Genomic DNA, 27432 nt, shown 5'->3' with positions numbered 1-27432 from the left:
CCAGCCCACAGCCATAAAATACTGAGCAAGCGCAACGCAAAATACCGCGGCTACTAGCGCTGAGCCGGAGTACCTAAGGGGCTTTAGGAGTACAGGGTTCGAACCCTAACGGAAACCGCATTCTGTGCGATAGATGTGCACCGTTACTTTCTCATCCTCACTTCTTTCACTCCCGTCTTCCCTTGCAACGTCCCAGAAGCTACCATGCCATAAGCACTAGAAGTGTGACATGCGCCTTTCCTCATAATTATCCTCCGTGGCCTCTGAAACTATAATTTAACTTTATACCGCTTTCAATCCCATCTTCCCCACTTCCTTACGGCACTGTTTAGGGGTCCACAGAACAAGTGGAATAAGTGTGACAGACGTATAGACTTCTTTTATTGTTATTTTACCACAGCAGCAGCTGTGGTAAGATCATCATCATTTACAGCTATGGCTATCATCCCTATCATCATCATTTACAGCTATGGCCACTATGGCCGCGCACATGCGATGTGCTCGTCTGCAATACTTTGGGTAAGTTTTCTGATGCGTTTACCTATTCGAGCAGTGGGAAATATTTATGAAAATTTTTAATGAGATTGTCTGTTAGTCAGTAAAGTGCAGAGATAAAGCTTTTTGTTTCAGAACGCGTGATAGGCACTTTGCCAGCTCTCGTTCCAGCTAATCGTATATATCAATCGCCTGATGATCGCCCGACCGATCGTTTCCTAGCGTGGTCGTGAACGGGGTCTTGAAGCATGCTGCCCCGTGTGGTAGATATTATAAGTGCCTGCTGTTTAGACTCGTCAACGGTTCCGTTTACAGAATGTGTAGCGTTCTGTCTAGACGAAACGTTGCAGCTGTGTGGTCCCTGTAGCTAGCTGCTGCACAGCAGTTGCGGTTGTTATAACGACGCTCATTTTTTTTTTTTTTTTTTTTTATGAACCACGTTTGCGCTTTTGTTAAATGTTCTTTAGGGTTTCAGTTTATTAACAGTAGGGAATAGCATCGCCATAGCCATTAAACCTTAAGCGGTTAGGATAGCGACCTGTCAGAACCAGGTTAGGTCACGTTAGGTTCACTGTCGTCACCGGGCTGGTGTCCTGTTCTGCTTGGATGCCTTGTCACTGTGTGCTGTCCACTGAAGCTGTCGCTTATCGTGATACCGGTTTTCTTTTTCCTCTCGGCACAGTGTAGTTTGCTTCTGGAGAGCGCCACCAAAATGCTGGAAGGCACTGTACGGCCAACGTTTGTGTAAGATATAATTTTCAGTCTAATGTCTCCTAACACGCATGCCATTTGTATTTAGGCACTGTCAACTGTGATGGCAGCAGCAAGCAGAAGTACTTGCGGCACTACATTTCTTAACTGACTACAAATTTGGCGCAAGAGACCACACGGCACCTTGTGAAAGCTGGAATTTTCGTTGACGACCTCTAAATTCACCTCACATGTTTCCCTCAGGCATTTTGCAAGCTGTGAACTTTTGTCGGACCATGCATTTCATTATTTCATTTTATATCATTACTCCACGAAGCACCTTAACACGTATTTAATGGCCGTGTTTTATCTGCCCCTTCAATTCTATTATTTCCCTCACCATTCTTTTTCAATCATTCCCTCCCGAATTCGCCTTCCTACACAGAGTAGCATGCCAGCGAAATCTAAACGCCGGCAAAATTCTCTGTTTTTCCATTAAAGAGTCTCTCTCTCTCTCTCTCTCTCTCTCTCTGGAATTTTAGGTATGCCAGAACTTCTGCGCCACACTACAATAGATGGAATTTTTAGGGATTGTACCATTTTGGCCATTACTTGAATTACTCATGACATGCAATCAGGGACGTATCAAGGCAAAGACTTTGACATATTAATCAGGTCAGAAACAGCCAAATACATGCAGAAATAAGATTGGAAAATGTGTGGCGGGGAATTCTAGTACATTATAAGCATTGATCAAAGTGCCTGCAGTTTGATTCATGGCAAACGAAAGAGTAAAAAGGCTTGGCAATGATTGGAAACAGCTAGTGCGGCAATTGGCAGAAGACAAGAGCACCTTCCTTTGGACTGCAGACTACTTTGAGAGTCAACTGTGCTTCCTATATTGGAAGTGTCTATTCTCATGAATTGGTATCTTTTAAAGGGGCTGACAACTGAATTTTAAAGGTCCTGTTCTTTTTTTCACAACTAGAAATAGTGTTCAAGGTGCTCGATTTTCAACGGTTTTGTTATAGGCACTGTAGAAGTCTTTACCAATAATTTTTTTTTTTTATCACTGCATGGATTGCTCATTTTTATGTATTCTTATCTAGCCACCATATACTTATGCTGGGAATCACAGTGATTGCACTCCAGCAAAAGTAATAGACCAGGGTCTAATGCAATCTGAGTTGGGTCATTACATGCCAAGTGATCCAGTGTTTTTACAGCCATGTCAGACTTTGTTGGAAAAAATCTCGCAGGTTTCCCACACTTAAATATTACACTACCATCATACTTATTCAAATATATTGCACGTTCTGACGTCTTTTATTTTGAGATATGACCGGTAGAAAATGCAGTGAAAAATATTATTTTCAGAATAATAAGAGTTGTAATAGGAAACCAAAGGATTGCTGAGATAGCCGCAAAACATTTTATTTCCAGTTTTTTTGTAAGAGAACAGGCAAAATTACAGAATTTGAATTTTTTGGTTGAAAGAGCTCCAAAGCAGGGAGGCAATTTTTAAACACACGGTAATAGTTCATAAAACAGGAAACAGCAAGAAAAATTTCCATTCAAAAATAACCTGCACTGTCATGAGGAAGAAATGGCAAACAGCCTATCTTAAGCAAAGACGTTGGGTTTGAGCAGCAAAAACTACCCTTGGTGACCCAAGCAAAACAGTAAAATAAATACCCTTAAGAACCTTAAGTCCTATGTAACTGATAAGGAAGGTTTTGAAAGGTAATTTATTTTAAGTACGAGAAATTAATTTTTGAAATTTTAGTCTTTTTTAGGGCAATTCCTGCAGCCAACACATTGGTATTGAGCAGCAAAATACTTTCCTTGGTGACCCAAGAAAAAATGTGAAATAAAGAACTTTTATGTTTGACATATTTACATATTTATTTTACATATGTTGCACTTGTGTATTTGTAAACATACATTGCGCTTTGCCGAGATGTGGTCACATGGTTGGATACATTGATAATGGCAAAGTTGCACTGCAGGATGTTTCATTAGCTTATTTGCTGCAATTCTCAGCTCCAAATTAAAATTTTAAAGCCTTCTTTCTTCTGTATTACAGTCCTCTCTTCTTGCACTATGTGGCTAGATCTTTTCAATTTCCTCACAACCTCATGATATATTTTAGTCAATTGTCATTCCCTTTAACATTAAATTCTGAAATTCTCTGTGGCCATTAAAGGCCACCACAAGGGATTCCTGGCATGAGAATTGGGTACAAGAAAAAGCACAAAGCTTGATGTAGTGGTAAGCAGATAGTTGGAGGAAGCTTAAAGAAGAGTCTCAACTTAGATATTATCCCTGCTACTGATAAAATAGATATTTCCAATTTTGCACATGTTTTCTTTTGTGTAGAGCTGCCTAATTTTCCTCCTCTTAGATTGCATCATTAGGCATGTGGTGCAATGCTTGCCAGTGCAACTGAGATGTGTTTATCATATAGCTTTTCTAGTGATGCAGTCGAAAACAAGATTTCTTTCAGGATATGTGTGTGCAGAAAAGAAATTTATTTCTGCCTATTCAGGCCAATCAATTCACTGAAAACGTTGGAGGCACTACTGATATTCACTGAATTTGATTTCACAAAGCATCACCACATATTTTGCATATCAGCGCCGCTACCAGTTCTTCTACATCATCCTTCCGTCACCCTCTGCTCTGTAAGCTTAGGTTAGTTGAAGGCTTAAAAATACTTTTTTTTTTTCAAGGAACAGGCTGTGTGGTAATTCCCTTTTTTATTTTTTGTCAAATACTAAGGTCACTAATTTATATTACCTTAATTAAGTTGCATGATTTGGACTTTTAAAATTAACTTATTGTATGAACTACTGTTGATCTTGCTGGCTGTAATCTGTGACTTTATTTTTTGCACATTTCTGTTAGTATTAACAGAAAAGCATGTTCATAGTGTCCGGTTCCGAGGTTATCCAGTATGGGTGGAATGTTTAGTCAGGGTAACTCTATTTGCAATGGCTGGGTAGCGTTCTGGTGCTGAGTCATTCTTTCAGGCTGCCTGCCTATTCATTACTCTTGAATGCCTTTGTGCGCTTATAACTAACCCTTCATTTTTGTTGCGTGGTAGATGCGCGAGCACCTGCTGCTGTGTTCAAGCTCACAAAAATACATGACCTGTGCCATGCAGATGCCAGTGGCAGCAGCAGCAGTCCGCCACGGCCCATTGAGAAAATTCTCATTGCCAACCGGGGTGAAATCGCCTGTCGTGTCATCCGCTCTGCTCGAAAACTGGGCATCCGCTCAGTGGCCGTCTTCAGTGATGCTGACCGAAAGGCAATGCATGTCACCATGGTCAGTGTTGTGCCCTTCGCATAGATCTCATTCGCCCGTGCAGTTTGACCATCATAGAGTTTTTACAAGAAAGGAGCTGCTGGATGTCGCAGCTTTTTTTTTTTTTTTTTTTCCTCAGATGCTTGCCAACTTTATTGTCTTGGCTTGTTTTCAGCTGACTTGTGTGCAATGTAGCATTCTTTCAGGCTTTGGAAAGCCCTTATGCAGTCAGCACAGTTCTCAGTTTGTTTTTTCACAATAGAACAGTAGTAGAACAGTAGAGCAGTGCCCCAAATAATCCTTCACATAGAGAGCCTGGGTTTAGACAGGGTGCTAGTTTCTCCTGCAGCCTTGCTTGACCTGCACTTTGTGCTCTTTGGTACACTGTGCTACTTTAAAATAACACAGAGGTATTTATTGGTCAGTGATTGTTTACATACTTCCGAGCTCTTAGTGGTCACAGTGCTGCCCATAGCTGCATGCAGTGTATGGTGGCTGTCGAGTCCCAGCTGTGCCTCAAGTGGCAGTTGCATTACTGTATATGCCAGCTGTTCCATTCACAGGGGCCACACTACCATGAAATGGTATATTGTCATGAGGTGATTTGGGCACAAAGTTTTGAAACTGCCAGAATCAGTAGTTGAATAGGTTTTTGTTACTTCAGACGACGCTAAGCCTGTCTTGTCAGGTATTCAGTCATGAGTGTAACCCTTCCTTAGCTGACCTTCTTGAGTGCATAACTGCAGTTACGACGTCATGGGCAAACGAAGGGTGGTGGTTGTCACTCAAAGCATTTTCTGGGCCGCACCACCGCAAAGAATTTGCTGGCTGTTTATTCTAGTGGGGAGCATGTTACCTGAAAGTGCAGCCTATACTATGGCTGCTTCTAGGTATGTGAAGCTCTCACTGAAAGCAATGCCAGAAATGTCACGGGTTACCAAAATTTGCTCTCCGACATCACATTTTCTATGTTATGCCATTATACATGTACTGCCATCATAAAAAAGAGCAGGGCATTACAGCAGTCCTTCATTGCCATCTCTGGCTGCGTTGACCTCACGTTGCCCTTTACCGTTATCCTGGACATATTATACTTCTTTCAACAATTTTTCTTCTCTAGGTCATGACTATATGTAGCCCTCTGTGCCCTGTTGCTCTTGATTACCTCACAGCATGAAAATTTCAGGTCTTGTTTTTCGTGCTTAAAGCTGTATGAATGCCATATCTAGTAACAGAGCACGTTGTTCGATCCCAGCCTTAGTGTGGGCGTTCTTTAATGGTTTTTATATCTAGAAATTGTGATTTTGAATTCCCACAGGCTGTTGTGATGCCAAATTGAGAAACATGTTAGGAGCACACCTAATCTCGATTGTGTGTTTTAATTAATGCAAGCATGTAGCCGAACGTATCCTACAGCTCTTTAAACTATGATGCTACTATATTTCTCATAAGGCTGTAATGGCTGCCAGCAGCTAGAACTTCGTTAGTGAAGGGGTCTGTGGTGTGCAGGCAGACGAAGCATATCACATTGGGCCTGCAGCGTCCCAGGAGAGCTACTTGCGCCAGGAGCGTATACTGGGCGTTGCCAAGCGCAGCGGTGCCCAGGCCATCCACCCAGGATACGGTTTCCTATCTGAGAACACCGAGTTCGCTGAGCGCTGTGCTGTGGAGGGGATCATCTTCGTCGGGCCGCCAGCATCCGCCATTCGGGACATGGGCATCAAGAGGTATTGCTGCTGCTACTTTTGCTGTTGCTTTCGTCACGCAGGCAGATTTCTTGAGTCTTGTCAGACAGCTCATTGCCACAACATAGCCTGCATTGCTTGTGCTCAAGATGTTCCACCCAAATATACTAGCAGTTTTTTTGTTGTTGTGGTCATTTAGCCGAATTGAGTGTGCTTCAGCTTTGCACCCATGCGCTAGTGTGTTGTAGCTGGGCAACAGGCAACTGGTGGCTCTAGATTCTTGATGTCTGCACCCTTTTTAAATGCAGAAAGAAAAAAAAAATTTGAAAACTTTATTATTGGGTGTGCTGATTGGGGCTTCACAAAGTTGCAGTTAATATTTTCTAGACTTTCTGAAAACTGAGAAGTTTATTTTTATTATTAATTCCTCTTTATAGTAGTGATAGAATAAACTGTGTTTTAAGGAAATGAGGTGCCTCACTTGAGGTGCCATGTAAGGAAATGAGGTGCCTCACTTGACATGCATATGAAGAAAGCCAACTGTGTGCAAGACCAAGAAAGCCTTGGAGAAATTTTTTCTGTTTCTAAAAATTTTGTGGCAGTATAGGTAATTAACACTTCTAATGTTTTTTGACTGAAAGGTAGTTAATTAAAAAGTAGAAGAAAAGCTCACAGACACTCAGTGAGATTCATGCAGCATATACACATGAGTGTTACTTTTCTGCAGCTTGCTCAAGTTGGAAAGAGCTGCCAACTTAGACAGCTCTTTCCAACTTGACCGTGTAATCTGATCTTTTGTCAGCATGCAGCTGTCTGGCCAATCACGCAGAGGTATGCTTGTAATTTTTTGAGGCTGTGAGGCTTCAAACTGTTGACACCAACGTCGCTGGACATTTTTTTCCGACAGGGGTGTACTAGCAGCCTTGAGTTTAATTAAAACTATGATATGCCATTGGTGGGATCTTAACTCATTACCTTCAAAGTTACATACAGTGCTCTGCCAACTGTGCTTCAGCGACAGCTGTCCGATCTTGTATTGCCTCCCTGTTCACTGACATTCCATGTGACATCTGAAGTAATGCAAAAATCGTACTATGTCTGCTGCTATGGAGGATAAGGGCACTGGTGAACACTGTCAAGGGTAGGTTACACACAAAATAAATCACCCAACAAGTAAAGATGAACATGTGCTTTGGGAACTCAGTCAGTAAGGCACTAAACATGAAATTCAGAGGCCGTGGGTCTGTATCTGAACACTAGTATGTAGCTTTTTTTTTTCTTCTGAATGAGTGATCTTTCAGGCTTAAAATAATTACTGTATTAATATTCCACGAACACCACAAATTAAAAAAAAAAGAAAGACGGAATGTTCGGCTATGGTATCCTTGTTTTTGCTGACTGTTGGCTTCCTTCATGTGGATTTCATAAGAGTGTTAGAGCGTCACAATGCGAGTTTTCCCACACACTGTATCCTGCCCCAAACAGCTTCTCCCACACTGAGTTGTCTTGGAAAGGGACAGAGAGGGGACAGCATTGCTTACTCCCCAGTCCCCATTCACCTGAATCAAGGCTAATGGAAGTAGGATTCGCGGCTGAAATGTTTGCCTGTTGTGGCGGAACAACAAAAGGCCTTGTAAAAGAGCACAGGTGCAGCAGTTTACGTACATGTGTCATTGTGCTAGGACATCTAAACAGGCACAGATGGCGCTGCTGGAAGTAGACAGGGCAAATGTTTGACAGGGAGAAATGTTTGTCAACTCTGGCTGCATGCCCTGCTTCTGCCTTTTTTGCTTAGCTATAGAGAAAGAAACACCACTCTTCGATCACTGTGATGAAATGGCTAGTGGGAAATAGCTTGTTTTTTAATCTTTAATTGGTGCGAAAACCAGGAAGTGGGTCATGCTGATAGGGTGTAGTTATTTCACGATACACTCATTAGGTCATTTGGAAGATTTCAACAGAGGCTTGGATCAAGTCACTGTAATGCTGTCTTCCCTCACACCACTGGGTAGGGGTTGAGAGTTGTAGTGGACAAGCGATGATGGAGTTTTAAGAGGGGATAGTGGTACGTGTTGAGCTGTTCAGAGGAAGTGTGAACATACTCACCAACTGCTTTACAGCACATCCAAGGCCATCATGTCAGCGGCCAAAGTGCCCATCATTGAGGGCTATCACGGCGAGGATCAGACCCAGGAGCGGCTCAAGGAGGAAGCACGTCGCATTGGATTCCCCGTCATGCTCAAGGCTGTACGTGGCGGTGGTGGAAAGGTGAGCACCCGGAAGGGACCTGTGTGTTTTAGAAAAGAACAAACTATTGCTTGAGTGCTCATAGGAGATTTCTTTAGCTCTTCCGTCATTGTTTCTTTTTTTCTGTGTAACGACTGTTTATTGAGTCGTTGAAAATGTTACGGAAACTAAATTGCTTCATTGCTCTGCACATGAAAAGCTGTGCTAGATGTGAATTGCTGGCACATTTACATATTTCATCAACACTACTTGAACTCAGTGCACGAACCCCAGGTATTCAAAATTTTAGGAGCCCTCCAGTACAGCGTCTCATATAGCTTGAGTTTGTTTGGGACGTTAGACCCCATAAAACAACCAACCAGTTTGAAGTGGACCATGCTCTGGCCGTGTTGACTAGCTTTGTTCTTGAATGCAAGAATCGTGAGTATGCCACCAAGATACTTTGTTGAGTGAGTTGGTAAACATCCATTGCCATTCTTGTAAGACAGTGAAGAAGGAGAAGAAGTGTATTCTCTTACTTGACCAGGTTAGAATTTTGTATCGGCACAAAGAAAAGTTGACGAGAAAACTGGTAGAAGCATATTTTATTTCAAGGGACATCAAGTGCGTCAGCAGGACTTCTTTTGCTCATTTAAGTAAAGAGGTTTCTTTTTTGAGTGACTTTTTGTTTAGCAGATGAACCCAAGGATGTTTCACGCGAAAGCTTCATTTTCGTCACATTTGTTTTTGTCTGGGCCTTGGATTAAAGTTTGAGGCTGTGTTGTGAGTCAGCGTTTGTCTTGTAGCTTCCTTTTATCTTGTCTTGTGTCTTCCTGTTCACGCTGTTTTTATTAATGGATGAGTTTACCACAATGCTGTTACTGGGACAGGCAAACATAGCTGGTTATCTCACAGGCTCACATATCGGTGATGTGCAGTGCCAGCAACCTGTCATGCAATTCAAACTTGAGTATCCAGATGCTCACAGATGCATTGCTGTGCTGCAGGTCTCTGCCTGCAGGTGCTGTGCATTTAATCTGTTGCCCACACAACACACAACATATTGAAAGCTATCTTCACACTGCATTGCAAAAATTAGTAATTCATAGGTTTTTGAAGATGCAAAGTTTTGTATTGGTCCTCATCTGACGTGTAGTGCATGTTGAAAAATAAAGAGAAATGTGAAGAAAACTAATGCACTGTTCAACTATCTGGGAGGTGAAATTCAGTAGGGTGTGTAGGAGGGCAACTGCACTTTGCAATAAGCAATCAGTTATGAGAAATGTTGGTAACATAGTATATACCTGTCTTGGCTAAGTAGTGACCGCAGATCTGCACCATAAAAATGAAGTCACCTGTGGAATTGCATTGTGTTGGAGGGTGTTTAGTGGGCACTCTTAGGTTATGAACAGCCACTGACTGCTATTCCTCAAAAGAAAATTATGCGTTAGTTGCATCTACCTGGTATCTGTTTGCATTGCTGAAACTTGGATGTAAATGCTCCAGTTTGGAATTAGGACAGTGCAAGATGAGAGCAGTGCAGATTGAAGAACAAGCTCAAGGATAGTGATCATCACTATGAACCTTACTGCATCCACTGCAGGTCTCTCTCCCACTAATCTCGCATGTTTATGCAAACCTCCTAATCTCATCTGCTCCCTTCTGCACTTGCCTTCTCCTGAAGCCCACTTTGTCATCCTCTGCTGTTCTCAAGACGTGCCCGTTTCCTCTCCTTAATCTCAGCTGGGCCATCCTTTTCTTTTGTTGGCTCTTAGCCTGCTTTGCTCTCTCCCTGGTGATGAGAAACTGATGGTGAGGAGGGAAAACAGAGGATGCCCTGTAAGGAGCTTCAAGGGATAGGGTAGCCACAACTTGCGCAGGGCAGAGTATGTACTGCAGGCATGCCACTTGGCTGATGTTGGTGGTGAGGATGATGGAATGGCGTGATAAAGAGCTTGTGACTAATTACTCACATCTGTATTAGAAATGCATGGTTATCTCATTCAGATGATCATCCCATTGACCTTTGGTAGCAAAAGTGTTATTATTCATCCACATATAGCTGCGCAGGGATAGTGCATCACACCATATAATAGGGCCACATGGCGAAGGTGGAAATCTTGCTGGTCATGGTTTAAACTAAGCATGCACTTCTTGCTTTCCAAATCCCAGTAGCACACATGCATTTCTTCTATAAACCCAGTGAAACCCTGCAATGCAACCAGCTATATTTGTTTTTCATCTGGCATTGAGCCTGCATTGCAGTTTTGGCTTCGTGCAGTCTGTTGGTGCATTTCTATAATGCACCTAGGTTTCTGAAGACTAGCAAGGGTGGAAGAACGGGCTAGTTGGTAATTCATCTTGGAAATCAAACTAGCGCACTTCAAAACAAAGACACTGGAAGAGAACGACAACACAGCGCTGTGTTGTCGTTCTCTTCCTGTGTCTTTGTTTTGAAGTGCGCTAGTTTGATTTCCATTCTGAAGACTAGTTTACCAGAGTTGCTGAAAAAGTTGTACATAGCTTCTACTTCACTTTAACCAACACCTGGCACACTTTTATGTGGTTCCTGCAGCGTGGTGCATAGGTGGGGTGCTGCTTTTCCCATCATGCTGTGCAAATGTTTTGTGAAGATTTCAGTGAGGTTTTAGCAAAGAACTTCCAGAGAAAAAACCAGTGATTTGTCTGCTTAGTAGAGTGGTGTAGGCAGTAGACTCTACTACCTACACCGAAGGGACATATTAAAAATATGGGGATACACAAGCTGCTCTTTTCAGGGTATGACACGACTGCATTAACGGCTCCAACATTTTCGACATTGGTATGGTTACATTTTGGGAAGGAGCGCAATGAAAACAAGGACGAAAAAAGGGACACACACAAGTGCTTGTTCCCAAAATGAATGCACCAACTTGACCTTGTGTATTAGTGTGGTTAGGTTTTTCAGCATCTGCTTGCCATTGTCCCTAATGTTTTTTAAGCTCCAGTCAACTAGTGGGTCTGCTTTGCACATACACTGCTTTTAGTCTGTTGGAGCCATTGCGCGCGAGGTTGAGACCTCTGCGTAGAGTACAGATGTTACGATGCCTTTCCTGCGCTAGCAGGAAAGCCTTCTCCCGAGACAGCGCGCTCCCACAAAATACCTTCCCCTCAAGTTTAGGTGGATGTGCACAGGAGCCATCTTGTGACGGTATGCCTTTTTGTGAAGGAGCATTTATTATTTGGTTTTTCTTTAGCACTGCCACACTGACGCCTCGTGAGTGCTGTTGCACTTAGTCGTCATGGCTTGCGGTCACTGTGGAAGCTTGTCGTAACTTAAGGCCACATCTTAAGCAGATATTTTTGAACCAGTCAAATGGCCTCACATTGTTTATTATTCATCTTACTTGAGAATTCATCAAAACGTTGATGGAGGTATTAATATAATTCCTTTGAATTGGTGTCTGGCATGTGCAGGGAATCTCAGTGCCCCTTTAATATTGCTGTTAGGACTCTAGTACTATAGCGACATTGCATGAGTCCACGCCATCTTCTGATGAGAAGAAAAATTAGATTCTACATCCTTTTTTTTTGCGTTGGTCTTTCCATTTAATGGCAGTGAGCTGAATACATGAAGCTTGGAGATTTTAGCAGTGAAACATGGCTATCAGCTGGCTTCTTGGCTCGATCTGCACTGCAGACTTCACCATGCTTATGTGATGCCTTTGCTCATTTATGTGGATGGTGTACCTTAATCAGTTAAAATTTTCCTCCTCTTGCAGGGCATGCGAGTCGCAATGAATGAAGATGAATTCGACTCGCAGCTGGAGTCAGCAAAGCGAGAGGCAATGAAATCATTTGGCGATGATGCCATGCTGGTGGAAAAGTTCGTGGCTGATCCAAGGTATGCTTTTACATCTGCAACGTCTCTGCGAAAACACTGTGTTGTTAGTTTCTGGGGGTACAACGAGCTAGAGTACATAGTGTAGTGGATGGGGGTCTCCTTGTGTGCCCCCAAATTTTGCTTGTTTCGGCCCAGGTTCAAGAAAGTGCAATTGCAACACCACCAGAAAACCTATGGGTTACAGCGGCACTTGAGCGATTGTTTTTTTTTTTCGCCCACAACACTGTCAGAGTACTGGCTGTGCAACAAAAAAGGAATATTTCATTGTTCTGTGCACCAGGCATCTGGTGCAACATGAGTTACTGATCCTGTTTGCAGACGAAAAGAGTGGCCAGCAGCAGCACCACTGCTTCATTTGCTATTTGTGAGGACTATCGCCCCATGTGTGAAATCATTCCCATCTGCTACGCTGTACATTCTTGTTCACCTTCTCGTTCACCAGTCTTGTTAACCTTCATATTTGTTGCTTCATGATGGCCATCATAAGCAGAGCTATGACGAAATTGTTGGAATAACATCAGCCAAGTGCTTGTTTTCAAAGCTACCTGTGCTTGAAGGAAAGGCACTTTGAGTGAAACTATTTGGAAGCTCTGTTCATACAAGGAGAGGGACTCACATTTCTGTATGAAAAATTTTAGGAGGTCTGTGACTAGAAAATATTGCACTAACAGTTAGTGGCATGATCTTGAGAGCAGCGGTTTACTGGCCATGAATGCTTGTGCAGGCACGTGGAGGTGCAGGTGTTTGGCGACCATCATGGCAACTATGTGTACCTCTTCGAGCGAGACTGCAGTGTGCAGCGAAGGCATCAGAAAGTCATTGAGGAAGCTCCAGCTGTGAGCAGCCTTCTCTCTTCTGTTGCCTGCCACTGGGCCCGTCGGTCGTCACAGTTTTCCTATGGAACAGTAATGATTAGGAGCAGTGATAACTTCATTGAATGGCGTGCAAATTATAGTGGGTATTCCAGCTTGAATAGAGGTTATCAGAATAACACATGGAAAGCTCAGAAACAGACTAGCAGAAGCCTTTCAACAACAAGAGAGATTAGTTTTTCTTACTGGCGTATCGACTGGAATCATTTAACTAATCAGTAATTGTGACACAAAATTATTAACAGCTTAGAATTAGCCCATTTTAACAAAACAATTTTAGAAGGAAATGTCTGCGTGCATTGTAGTACATGCTACATGGGCAATCTTCTCTGGATACTTGCTGTTGAAAAATGTTTTCTTCCTCTGCGAAGATTCTGGCAATACTGCGTGGCCTTGCCTACATAGATACTAACGAAACTAACTCCCTCTTGGGGCTTATTGGCATTGTGCACTGTCAATTGTAGTGCACCATTGTGCTGTGGCAAACCTCTTATCAAGGTGGAAGTGCAAACCATAGAGAAACATGTGGGTGGCTGCATTAAGTGCATGCACTGAAAAACTAAAAATCATTGCTTTTGGAATGATGTGCTGGACATTACAAAATATGAACATCCATATGGATTGCATCGTGTAGTTTTGTTTCAGCTCCAAACATCAAACAGCGGCTGTGATGTCGCAGAAGTGGCAGGGTCACGTCAGGCACGCAAAAACTACACCATAATGACTGCTTCATTCATTTTAATCCTCAATAACCTTTATGCATGCCTGGTCAAGGACTGGAATAACTAAAAATGAATAAGCAGTGATCATGGTACTTTTTTTTTTATGACACATATGACGCCGCAGCTGTCATTCAGCAGTTGAAATTGAAACTGAAGATACATGAAAATTCAGTTAAAATTTATTGAGCTGACGTAGGTAAATCCAGCATCTTGCGAGATGCACACTAGTGTCATGTGCACTGTTCTGAAAAAAAAAAAAAAAAAGGAACATGTGTCCAAAATTTTGGTATAGGCTATGGCTAGAACTACTGTAGTTTGCCTTGGCTTTATGGGATGACACGTGTTACCAGCCAAAAGCTGCATGGGGCAACGTGCTAATAAGTTGCCTACACGTGAAGTAATGCAGCGATTGCTAAGGGTCGATTAAGCTCTTTCTACAGGCAGTGTTTCCTTGCATTTATAGTGATACAATATCATGATAGTTCACTAATCCATAAGTATATGTATTGATAACCTTTCATATACATTTATGCACATATTTTTTTATCTCTCTTAGCAATTTCACTTAGCAGCGCTACTCCATGTACAGAAAGCTGTCACAAAATGCTTGGTTGCTTGCATATCTTATCATGGGCAAAGAGAGTTGCTGGTATGAGGATTACAGTAAGATCTTGTTGATACATTTAAAAAAAAAAATTCAAGAAGAAACATATTATTTGGAAAAAGTATGACCAGAGTAGCCTGATTGTGAAATTTTTGACAGTTGAGTGAGGTACAAAGGCATTTAGTATTGACACTTTTACTGCATAAAAGTGTAAATTCGCATTTTTTTGACATCATGTATGAACAGCTCCTTATTTTAGTTCTTGCAGAATTCAATCCGCATTTACATTGCTCTAGCTGTAGGAAAGATTTAGCAGCGAGTTCGGTCCATTGATGGCAGTGCCGAGCGGAGATCACTTTCTTGGTTGATTTCGAATTGTATGCTTCGCCCCCTAACTCCAATGCCTGTGGAGAAGCCATCGCAATGAGTGACAGTTGCCGCGTTTTTGTTCATCATGCTGCCTTTACCAGACCCGGCCCGCTCGCACGTAAGCGCGTAATTGTAGTTCTGAAATGGTTCGTGCCTGTGGACTTAAGGCACAGCAAAGAAGCCACTGCCATTTCTCGTTGTGAAGTCGTGTGTCTACAGGAACGGATGCCTCATATATTAGTTTGTTGGATGACACACTGCTACCACTGTTGCAAGTAAAGTTGTTTTCTTTTTTTTCCAGAGTAAGTGCTAGTTGATCTTTTCCAGAAAATACATATTTTCTTTTTTGATGCTGTGTTTTGCTCGTCCCACCTGCCTGCTTTTTGGCGTTTCTGCTTGAGTGCAGAGGGCACGCGGTGCTGTCTGACGCCGCTGCAATCTGTATGGTGCAGCCCGGTGTGACGGAGGAGACCCGTCGTCTTCTGGGCGAAGCGGCTGTGCGGGCAGCCCAGGCCGTGAACTATGTGGGTGCTGGCACCGTGGAGTTCATTATGGACTCTGAGCAGCGCTTCTACTTCATGGAGATGAACACGCGGCTCCAGGTGGAGCACCCCATCACTGAAATGATCACCGGTACCGACCTGGTCGAGTGGCAGATCAAGGTGGGCCACATGGGTTTGGTCAACATGTTCACGCGACACATGGGGCTAGGCAGGTCGAGCTGATCACATTTGTACGCTTGGTTGCCTCCTTGTGCCAGTGCACTGCAGGAGGCCAGTTATGTAAAACCATTTAGTGGGAAATGCAGTCGTTGAAGCCTCTCCTTGCAGTCCACGTTTTTAAGGCTGTGGAATCTATTTGGTGGTCTTGCAGAAAACGTAAAGGGACTGCGAAATTGTCCCTGCGAAACCCCTCGACCTCAGACAGCCAGCCTCACTGAGCCTCAAACTCACTCGTGAGACTTAGGTCTGATCTGACTTCACTCAACAAATTTTCAGCTGAGCCTGACCTCTCCTCAATCTCGCCTAATTCAGTGAGGTTGAGGTTGCATGCATATGCAGTGGACAGTGTGAGAGTGCCACCAGAAAAAGTCATCTTGTGCCTTTGTGGAAAAACAAATCGGTGGCTACGAGTTTCTGACCTGCCTAGGTGCACATGTAGCCAAGGTTCTTGTCCCGTGTCTATCCTATGGGATGGACGTGCAGGTGGCACAAGGGGAACCCCTGCCTCTGCGCCAGGAGCAACTGCAGGTACGAGGGCACGCCTTCGAGGCGCGCATTTATGCTGAGGACCCCGACAACAACTTCATGCCTGGAGCCGGTTCTCTAGTGTTCCTGCGGACGCCCACTCCCTCTGAGCAGATTCGCATCGACACTGGTGTCCGGGAAGGTAGGTCTGCTTGTGCTGTTACGTGGTACTATATGTATACTTTATTCTAATGTGCACCTTTTCCTATTTCTTGCCACGTTTCTTACAACATTACACGTAATGAAATTACAATGTTATGATGAATCAGTGTAGCATATTTAATGATAAGAAAGGTTTGTAACAAGTTTTACATTGATTATTGCTCGTGGGAAGGTTACTCCAGAGTGCAGAAGTGTGCAAAGAAAAGAATTAGTTTTCGCGTTGGTTCGTGGAAGCATTTCACATTAATAAAAATGATGAGAATTGTGTCAGCGAAACATCTGTCACCTTGTACGATAAAAAACTTCAGTTCCTTAGCTCTTTACAGCGCACATAGATAGTGTGCTGTTACGGTAATTTTCCCCGTGATTATCATTATTTATTATTTCTCTTGCCACATGTGCATGCGTTGCTTCTTTGCTGAAGGGTCTGTATAAAGGTCAATTTCAACTTAATTGTCAGTCTAGCGTTGTATCGTGTGCCTCTCTCATTGTCTTGCGTCTTTCTGCTGGTTTCAATCTTTACCAATATGTGCCAACTGGCCTAGCTCTCCACTCTACTGACATACTGGTGAAAATCAAAAAGAAGAAATGGGCATGGGCAGGGCATGTAGTGAGAAGAGAGGGTAATCATTGGTTGCTAAGAGTAACAAATCGGATTCCAAGGGAAGGAAAGCGTAGCAGGGGGTGGGTAGATGAGGTTAAGGTGTTCGCAGGGGTAAAGTGGATTAGGCTAGCACATGAGTGGGTTAATTGGAATAATATGGGAGAGACCTTTGCCCTGCAGTGGGTATAGTCTGGTTGATGATGATGAACCAGAAGTCCACTTCATCATGTGCCTGCTTGGAATTTTCGTGCCGGCCTAATAAGTGCCCACCCTTCCACAATTCGTGATTGTCTTCAAACCTGACGTGGGTAGTTGTTCAGTATTTTACAGTGTTCCTAACGCAGTTAAAATCCAATCATCATTCCGCACTGTCAGCCTAACTTGATTGTTCTGCTGCAGGGGATGAGGTGTCCGTGCACTACGACCCCATGATTGCCAAGCTGGCTGTATGGGGACCCGACCGCGCAACAGCACTGCGGCGCCTGCACCAGTCCCTGTCACAGTACACCCTGGTGGGGTTGCCCAACAATGTGCCCTTCCTGATGCGGTTGGCCGCCCACCCGGCCTTCTTCCAGGGCAATGTCCATACGGGATTCATCCCTGCGCACCACGATGAGCTCTTTCAGCGCCCAAGTGCCAGCCAGCCCCTTGTTTGTGCATCCGTTCTGTCCTTGCTTGCGCACGAGAGAGCTGAGACATTGGGAGCCCGGGCACAGGGTCAGTGCCCTTTGCATGGGTGCAGACACCTCCTTCACTGTGCTGTGCTCCTTTTCAGCAACTCAGATGAGTGCCGGCTCTAAAATGCACTTTAGTTAAAGTTCTACATCACGAATGTTTCACTGAGGCCTAGGCCTAACAACTCCCCATCCTTCCACAATTCATGATTGTCTTCAAATCTTTCCAGCCCAGCAAGTGCTGCCATCAGGCTAGCTCCTCAAGCTGTTTGTGCTGCTGCTTATTAAAGAGGCAGTACAGCGACCTTTGCCAGTATACAGTCGTTCCCAGATACATCGAACCTAGTTATTATTGTTTATGTCGTGCAGACTTGGCATCCCCTTGAAAATTTCATACAAAATCGCAGCACTTCTGTTCACCCGTGTTCAGCAGTAAATCGGTTACAGTGAAATTTCGTTATTTCGACCCCGTCAGTTCGGAAGTTTGGATAATTCCAAATAGGAGCATGGCGTCGGATGCTCGTTAATTCAAACATGAACTGGCCTTGCTCTATAAGGCGGGCGATTGCGTAAGATGCAGCGCTTGCAGCCAGCAATCTCTAAAATGGACCTCTCTGAGCCTCAGTTCCAATGAATAGCAGTCTGCACATTTCGTGAGCTCTATGGCTGGCAGAACGATGATTGAAATATCCCCCATTACCAAAATATAGGTCAGTCGCATAGTTTTGGTTTCACTCTCCTTGGCGTAATATAAGTCAGTCGCATAGCTTTGGTTTCACTCTCCTTAACTTCACACCCTCTTAAGGCTGCGATAGGGTGTACGCATTGTTCAGGTGCAAATGCCGCTTAGCACATTACTGTTCTTTTATTTTTTTTGGAATGGTGTCACGCTGTTCTAATGTCTACGCATATACAGTGAAAGCTCATTAATTCGAACCTTGATCATTCGAATTTGTGGATAATTCGAACTACACTACTTGGTCTGGCCAAGCTCCATAGAGATCTATGTACAAAAAAGCGAGTTGGTTCCCCTACAGATAATTCGAACTACGTGCCGCCGCGTCTGGGTAGCTCAATTGGCGCACAGCACATGGTCGAAAAAAAGAGAACAGCTCCACGAAAGATCCGCATAGTTAGAAGCTGCGCACGCCCAAAACGGCAACAGAAGATGAAATCATGTGAAACCAAGGCAGAGTGGATAAAGCCTAATTGGCGCTATGACCGACGCGGCGGCTGGAGGTGCTGGAGGGTAGGAGTTGACGGTCGCGCGGCTTCTGCCTGCTCTCTCTTCTGCGCAAACGCCGAAACTCGGAACTAAATGCTCGTTAATTCTAACCCTATTAATTTGGAAATGCGGATAAGCACTGTCCGCGCGCTCCCAGCCAACGCCGACAAAAAGCTATGACGTCGGACGGGCGCGCGCTGCGGAGTACGCGGGAAACACTTTTTTTTTTTGCTAGAGACGTCCATCCTTTCAGCCATCAATCGTCAACAAAAGCACGCGGTCAGCCGCGATTATGACTCTGACTTTTAGAATTGTTTGCTTCCAAAGGCGTTTGTTGCTACCGCGCATTCCATTGAATGAGTGACAGTCGACGGTGCCCACCCCAATCGCCCTGGCATGCGTTGTGGACCTTGAGGGCACGAAGGGATGCGCTAAGAACAACGCCTTCTTTTTTTTTTCCAAATTCTTTGGCAAAGATCAGAAGTGGATGGAATTATGCAAGCGGGTTCGTTACGTGAGTAAATATGGTAAATTTATCGTAATGCAAATGGTTCTTGTCAGTTTTTTTGAGGCCATTCGATAATTTGAACATAGGATAATTCGAACCTTTTCTCCGGTTCCGTGAAATTTGAATTGTCGAGCTTTTACTGTAGTCTTAGCACATATCCACGTGCTGCTTCTGGTATGCTGAAACTGCTCACTGGACATGTGCAGTTTCACCGTACTGCATGCTTTAATGCAATGCTCTACTGCACTGCGTGGACTGTGCGGCAAAGTATATTCAAAATGCAATGGGGCTGTTTTGGGAAGAGGCACCACTGCTATACTGCGTCGTACTATGAGAAGAGTAGTGGATTTCTGTACGACTTTGGAGCACTTCTTCAACTTCCTGACAATATGTGTAAAGTAACGCCACAAAACCCAGAAAAACCGTTGTTCTCCTTTGGATTTTGATCTCGAATGCAGGCAACCATTATACAAGTGTTCATTACCTAAAAGAACTGCGATGGAAACGGTTTTTGGTAATTTTTCAGGCCCATTCTATAATTCAGACTTTCGGTTAGCTCAGACATTTTTCCTGGTCCCTTCAAGACCGCAGTAAGGAGAGTGTACTTAATATTGAACAGCATGTCCATGTCCCTGCAAGTAGCGCTTCTAGCAGCACACTTGTGGTCACTTTTTGTGCAGCCTTTCACACTTTCTGGCAGCACTAGCAACGTGGGTTAGTTGTAATACTATATGATAATGGAAAATGTGGGTTGGCATTATGGACAGCCTTCAGCCTAGTACGCTTTAAGCTAAAGGTGCGTGAATATCAAATTTCTGGATGCAAAGTTAATATGAATGACTAAAATTGGATGTGGATTTATTGAGTTTTTTTTTTATTAGTTGCGAGTACAATTGCAGGTTATTTTCAAATTGTTTCGGATGTCGTACAGGAAGTTTAAACTAAAAACAATCACCTTTCCACAGTGCCCCAGGGAAAGAAGCAGATGTATTGCAAATATAACTTAGTATACCTGTAAGGCCTGCAGGACATCAAATAAGGGAAGGGCAATCATGTAGGAGAACAATAGTAACCTTTTTGTTGACTAGATATCTCATTTACAATTTCTTGAACTTTAATTTCCTTCATTGACCAAACCTTAGTATGACTGACTTAATGGCTACATGACAAAGGGCCTTACTGAACATTGTAATGGTGCTCATAATGTGGCCATATACCTGTTTACTTTAGAAGTGACATCAGCAATCGATTATCAGAGCAGAAAGCTGCAGGGTAATTCTGGCGAAATGAAACAGGGTGATCTGCAAAATATACACAAAAGTGACAATATGAGCTGCAACGGGAGTTGGGCCGTTCGTTTCATGCTTCCTCATGCGCTTGAAAGTAAAGTGCTGGCTGTGCAATGCCACTCCAAATGCAGTGTTCAAAACAGCATGTAGGCTACTTATACTTAGTCCTTGGATGTTGGTTTCACCAGATTGCACCTGTGATGAGCTCGAACACTAATTTTCAGTTTCTAGCTCACAAAAATTGTGAGGGTTGTGGGCAGTCAGTGGGCAACAACCGCAGCAATGTGAAGGACAGCTTCACCCGATATGCTACGCTCCACAAGCCTCGCTTTCATGCGCGTTTCTTATTGTCATGATTGGAAACGAGAGAACTGCTGGCACCTGTTAGTATCTGTCGCTGCAGCCAGTCGTCGAATGAATTCTGTCATGGTTGAGATCTGGTGCACTTATCTTGTTGACCTGCGAGCATGCGGCATCCGTGTTGCGGTAACTGTCAGCTTATGCAAGACCTCCTAACATTTTCATGAACTGGTGGTATAGTAAAGTTACTGTAGTGGAATCTCTGGTGCAGTTTTTACGGGCATTGAAAATTAAAAAAAAATATTCGTATTTTCTAAAACAGGCTCTAAATGTTCAAAAATAAAACATACTTAGTGTAGAACTTACTTTTATTACAGTACTCTTAAATAATTTGCTACGCTCGACTTTTTCTTTCTCAGTATTCAAAGACAAGCTTTTCTGAAACTTGTAAAAACCAGTAGCAGTTTCAGCATTTAGCTGTGCACCCGTGATGAAACCATGAAGGGTGTCTCAATCTTTGCACTCTGCCGACTTCAGTGAAAGCATCGTCTCCAACCACAGGTCCCATTAGAAGATGTGACGTTAGAGAGATGTTATCAACGTGCAACACCTTGGCACATTACCATGGTCAGCATTGCAGAAAACACGAATCAACTCTCAAGGACCTAAGTGAGGGTTCGGTTCATTATGGGAGTCAATACGATAAATCCTCCATGATGGTTACTGGGGCTACTATTGTCTGCTACTAGAATTCTTTGCTGCCTCTTAGAGCGAAATTTGAAACCATGCAAGTTTTTTTTTATAGATTTTTGCAATCACATTATCCAAACCCATAAAGAAATACAATCATATTGCCAGTACAAAAATGCATTACCTATCTAGGGCATTGGCTGGGAATAGAAAAAAAAAGTATTAAGCGAGATAATATCAATACGATTTCACTGTAGCTAGAAAGTAAATGCAATGTGATGCTGGTCTGTAGTTTTGTAGTTGTAATTTTGCAGTTTTGGAACGGGTAGGTAGTTCTGATATGCTCCAGGTAGAAAAATTGTAGTGCAAATGGAATCTAATAGCGAGTAGTATTCGCAAACTATTTGAAGTTCTGAATAATCGCACACCTGTGCACCAGCTGTGCAGTGAAGTCAGTCTTGTCGCCTGAAGGCTTGTGATGGCTCTTGCGCGGGCTACTTTGCTGCTGGACTTGCGCTCGCCCTGTACTCTGTCATGTGTGTGTGTGTCTTTTTTCGCGCAACTATAAGATTCTAAAGTGCACAGTATTAGATCTGTCAGATAGGGCATGGTTAGCTCCATTTGCAGTACTTCGCACTGTTACATTAATGTGCGGGTAGGTTAGACACACCAGCAAGCAGCAGACTTCCAGTCATTGCTAGAGACAATGCTATGGGGGTAAGTGGCAATTTGTGGCAGGAACCGCCACATAGCATGGCTGTACCATTTGCATGCTCCTAGGTTGCATATAAGCTTGTCAACTTCAATGTTCATTATATCGAATTGCCAATAGATCGAACTTTCAGTATATCTAGCTGTAGGTAAATTCAACCTTCAAACTCAACATTATGGGATCAGTTGGAGCCCAAATACCCTTCTGTGGTGCTGTGAAGTAATTATTAGAAAGCACGAGTAAATGCTGCTGGGAACAGTGACACGTTTCAAGAGAAAAATGAAGATGCTTAAAATTTCTTTTAACAGAAACAACAAAAATAATGCTGCATATTTTGCCAAGCTCTGTTCATAAAGTGTAGTAAATATACTCCAGGCTTGCATCTAGATTACTTATTGAGCTGGGAACTTTAACACAGCACGCTGCTACTGTTTGCTGTGACCTGACTTCCTTGCCAATTTATAATATAAATTGCTCTCAAAACTTTGAGTCCTGCTCATGCAGTTATCATCATAAGGAAAGATCTGCTAGAATAGGGCAGTAATCTTACACTGTTCACCAGTAGTAGGCTGTTAGACTTAGAGGGAATGTTAAGTGAAATAGTACAACCATTATTCTAGCAGGGAAGATAGTTTGGGGGTTACGCATCCATCAATCTGCTAAGTTTTGTGTTTGCAGAATGAAACACAAGGAGAAAAGGGCTCTCTTGTTTCAGACCTAACACTGCACATTAACGTGTGGCCTCTTCTCTTTTCAGGGAGCTTTCCTTCACTGGACTTTGCAGTTCCCTTTCGTGTCAACAACAGCTGCAAGCGAAAGTTTGTGCTTAAATGCAGGGACAAGAGTAAGTTCGCTCCAAATCACAGTAGTACATGCATGCACTCAAATTGCTGCGCACGTCCTAGAAAGTTAATCCAGAGCCCTCTGCTACCAGCACTTTGTTCATTATATCTATGACCCCAGAGTTGTGTATCTCACTTCCAGCAACAGCCGCTTATACAGTGGAACCCGATAATATTGAACTCTTCTGGACCAGATTATCCTTTACAGCGGACATTTTTTGAGAACTCTAAAGCTACAGTGTGAAAGGGTAGGAAAATGCGCAGCTGCAGCATTAAGGAAATTCTTAGCTCTCACATCTGATACATCGAAGTTAAGACTGGCGAATCAAGAAGCTGGCTTCCCCTGGGCACGACTCTGATGGTTAGCTTTCTTGTGTGACCCTACGGGTGCTGCGTAGCATGTGCCAACCAATAATGACATGGGTTTTTCAGGACTAAGGTATCCAATGTGTGGCCAGCCAACCACAACTTGTGCTCACCCATGCCCACCTTTGGCCTGCTCCATGCGCTCAGTAGGGTTCATTGCTATTTTGTGTCGCTAAAAGACTGCAGTCGCAGCTGCTCAAAGTCTATTGGTAACATTAAAAAAACTGGTCTCAATTAAAATGAAGAAACAAAGAGTTTGCGACTTTCTCACTCGGTAATCTGTGCACAGTGAGTATCGTAGAAATGTCAGTATCATAAAGGTACCTTTATTCTACATCCTTGCGTTTTATAGCTGGTAACCCACTGCTAATATTATATAGAATTATATGTTAATCTACTAAGTTAATCTACCAATTTAATCTACCATCATCATTTGACTGGGCTGCTCTTAGCTGTTTAAAACATGCTCATCATTCAAGGTAGAGTGATGCACGTCAGGTGTGTGTGGTCACATTCGATTGTTTGCGGGTGTCTCAGACATACTGGTAATTCTCGCTTCATTTATCCACTGCTTTGCCTGGGTGCACTTTGGGGCTTTCAAGTGACATTTACTTGCTTATCAGTCAATACATTGTACTGGTCAGCTTCCTCTCTTGAAAGATAAAAATAGGAAAAGAAGGCATGAAATGTTGTATTCATCAACTAACAGAACCTCTCAGCAGCCAATGAAAGCATACAGCGCACTCTATTATGCACCAAAGCAGCATTGGCATTGTGACCACTTTGTCACAATGCTGGTGTCTTAAGAAATGGGTGCCTTTTTCAGCAGTATCAAAACCACATCACTCAATTTTTTAATCCCTTATGAATGAGATGATGGCCTCCGTAAATGCAACGGAGAATGATGAGCTATGTTAGGGAACCATAGCTTGCTATGACTGAGAGAAGTATTTAATTTTTATAATTATGTGCATTTAAAGTGTTCAATCAATGCGTATTCCTTTGGTGGGGCTTCATTCTTATCTTTGTAGTATATTAACCTTTTGTGAGGCTGTCTTGAAAAACAAATGTAGCGTCTGGCAGCAGCTGCTATAGTTTGTGAAGGCTCATTGGCAACCAGAACACACAGCTTTCCACTGATTACTGTCATCGTTTTACCTTTATTTTTGGAGTTTGTAGCCTAATTTTTTGCATTGTTTTGGCTGTCATTTGTGTACTGATAAATCCTCGAACTTGAAGAGCATGATTTTCAAAAAACAGGTTTCTTCTTTGCACAAGTAATTAAGTTGATACTACTCCCAGTGCTGCAAAATAATGGTCACTTTTCTCTTTATGCATCACTGGAAAGACACATTTGGGCACTTTCTAAAAAGTATCGTGAATGTTGTGACTGCCCGGCTCACTGGTGCCGAGGCAAAGCAGAATGGAAACTGGGAGAGGAAATGAGCATACACACCAATCATCGGCAGCATCATCTGCTTGGCTGTTCTGCTTCGTGTGAACCAACCCTCCAAGTCAAGCTTGATGCCTAAGCCTTGAGAATGTTTGTTTTGTGCTCAATCTGCTTTGTATTTGTTCCTTTCATTGTGTAAACACGTAACTTTCAAATCATGATGTTAGGCGCCGCAGTTATGTTTGCAGGTAGCAACCAAATAATGCGCCAATATTGAGCGTTGTCTACAAATAAGTAACTGTTAACTGTGTTCTTAGGCACGCTACAATGTTTATCACAAATTTATCACAAGTGAGTGCTCTTTTCAGATGTCACCCACACTATATGCAGCAGATGAGAACAAGTGGTTGCAGCTTTTTGGGGCCCCGGTGCATAACAGCCAAATATAGGGGCAGGGGTTGCTTCACTTCAGTCAGAACAGCCTAGCAGATGGCATTCACTCTAGTCCTTACCCTTGCAAGCTTTCCCCTTTCATTTGTCTTATGGCACAGCAGCACCGGGCGGTCGACGCTCGCATGATACTTTTATAACAGTGTCTGTGTACGTCATTGTAGTAGTAATAAATACCCTGTGCAGCAGCTCTTCTGATGAGCATAGCCGGCAGTGATAGGTAATTGTGTGTTAGGAAGCCAGAGAGCAGATGAATGTATGGACCATGGATGATTGTAAACTCGTATCTGGCTGGAGGAAGCTACAGGATGGAAACAGCCCTGTGATGAACCCCAGATGTAGCTGTGGAAAGTGGGCTTGAATGCATGAGCTGTCTCTGTGTGCTGTGCAGCCCACCAGGTGCTGGTGACATTCCTTGGCCAAGGTTCCTACCTGATGCACTGTGGAGAGGAGACATTCTCCGTTCTGGGCCGTGCCTCCGTGGAACGAGGTGTGGCCTATGTCGAATGTGAAGTACAGGGCACTGATCTGAAGGTTCGCACGGTGCTTCATGAAGGCACCCTCCATGTCTTCTCAGTGGTGAGTGCCTTTCTCTGCATTTCTCAAAATGCTTTTATGAATGGATTTTTATTTTTTTGTTCGAAGCAAATGTTTTGAAGGAAAAAGTTTACTGCAGCTCTGTCTCACTGACTGAGGTTATATCAACTAGTTTTAGGGTCCAGGCAGGTTTGGCCGAGCTGCGGGCACTACACATCTCGGGCTAGTGCCCATTTCTGCCATTGTTAATGAAGTTCCACGTGCAAAAAAAAAATGTTTACAAAACAGTCTTGGAATCTGATTTGAGAAAGCTGCAATAGCAGTTGCATTTACCCTCATTGATGCTTTTACTTTAACGAATGCTTTTACACAAAGCTGTGCATGGTAGAAATTTTCTGAAAGGTGAAGGCAGATGGAGTTGCATGGGTGGACCCCTAGCTGGAGGAATGGGCAGATGGGTGGTGTTCCTGGAAGGTACCTGGCTTTTCCGTTGCATCCTCTAATTTGATTTCTCCATTTCTTTTTCTTATGCTGCTGTGTAAGCTTCTATTTTGTGAAGGATATATTTAGGTAGATGGTAAAGGCTTCACGTAGACAGTGCAAGCATTTTCACTTCACACGAAATTAAATTACCAATTCATATATGAATTGGTTTGAATAATGCTCATCATATATGTGGTTGCTTTCTTGGCTGTAGTTAGCATGAGAGAAAACCACCATGATCATGGACAGTTCGGTTCATTGCTTAACGAGCCAGGCTGCACGTAAGTGGAAGTCATGGAAGCTTTGCCACTTCATTCTCTCGGATCGCCACTTGCCTCTGAATGCTGTGACTGACCTACACTTACTACGTATAAGGGACACTGTAGCATGTTTGTTGAGTCAACTACATGGTGCCAAGGAAGCTTCAGCATGACTGGTCAACAGTGTCAGTTTATTGCCTGAATACATGCCAGATAGTTGTGGTTTGAAGCTGCAGGGTCCCAGAGAAGCCATTAATTCATGCACAGTTGGCTAGGTCATAGAATGGGTAGAAAAAGGGAGATCGGATGAGAGAGCTGTGTGCTCCACTCTCTTGTTCAGCCATGAAGATAAGAGGGTCTCTCTTTGGGGACGCGTCACAGGGTCACTTGTGTCAGCTTCACAGCACGTGAGGGAAACAAGCAAAGGAAGGTGCACCATTTATTCGATGCAGTCTTACACATGACATGCTGTATCCAAGGTGGCATCATGCCCTGGGGATCACATTGGGTATTTAAGCATATCAATGCTCTAAAAGGAAGCTTATCATGTCTATGCCAGCCGTGGCCTTTATGTGCATTTTTCAGCCGCTTTCAGGATAAAGCTTGCACTGAAAGACGCTTTTAAAACTCTTGGTATTGTCATATTTGATGAGATTTTTGCACTGAGAAGGAATGCTGGTAGCAGTAAAGCAATGTACTAGAACTGACTGCTTGCTTCAGGATCGAAATGGGAGCACTGACTCATATAGTGTATCACAGACACCTTGGAAAGAGGAATGAGATATCAGCACAAATTAATACTTTTGGGCCATTTGATGCCTGGTGGAGGGGAAAA

The 27432-nt window shown here is 43.3% G+C and overlaps 1 protein-coding gene across 1 annotated transcript in view; it reads left to right on the top strand.

Moving 5' to 3' along the window:
* Window positions 1–406: 406 nt before the first annotated feature.
* Mccc1 (Methylcrotonoyl-CoA carboxylase 1) overlaps window positions 407–27432 on the top strand; it is a 36222-nt gene continuing 9196 nt past the window's right edge. The window contains exons 1-12 of the mRNA XM_084593655.1: window positions 407–519; window positions 1178–1239; window positions 4352–4515; window positions 6004–6221; window positions 8300–8447; window positions 12167–12288; window positions 13013–13124; window positions 15308–15517; window positions 16061–16244; window positions 17268–17585; window positions 23024–23110; window positions 25709–25896. Coding sequence (XP_084449781.1) covers window positions 470–519; window positions 1178–1239; window positions 4352–4515; window positions 6004–6221; window positions 8300–8447; window positions 12167–12288; window positions 13013–13124; window positions 15308–15517; window positions 16061–16244; window positions 17268–17585; window positions 23024–23110; window positions 25709–25896 — 1863 coding nt within the window. The 5' untranslated portion in view covers window positions 407–469. The remainder of the gene's footprint in view (window positions 520–1177; window positions 1240–4351; window positions 4516–6003; window positions 6222–8299; window positions 8448–12166; window positions 12289–13012; window positions 13125–15307; window positions 15518–16060; window positions 16245–17267; window positions 17586–23023; window positions 23111–25708; window positions 25897–27432) is intronic.

This window comes from Amblyomma maculatum, chromosome 2 (genome assembly GCF_055883805.1).
Source record: "Amblyomma maculatum isolate TAMU_Amacu chromosome 2, ASM5588380v1, whole genome shotgun sequence".
NCBI lineage: Eukaryota > Metazoa > Arthropoda > Arachnida > Ixodida > Ixodidae > Amblyomma > Amblyomma maculatum.
Note: the sequence above shows the minus strand (reverse complement) of the source record. Positions and strands in the feature narration are given on the sequence as shown.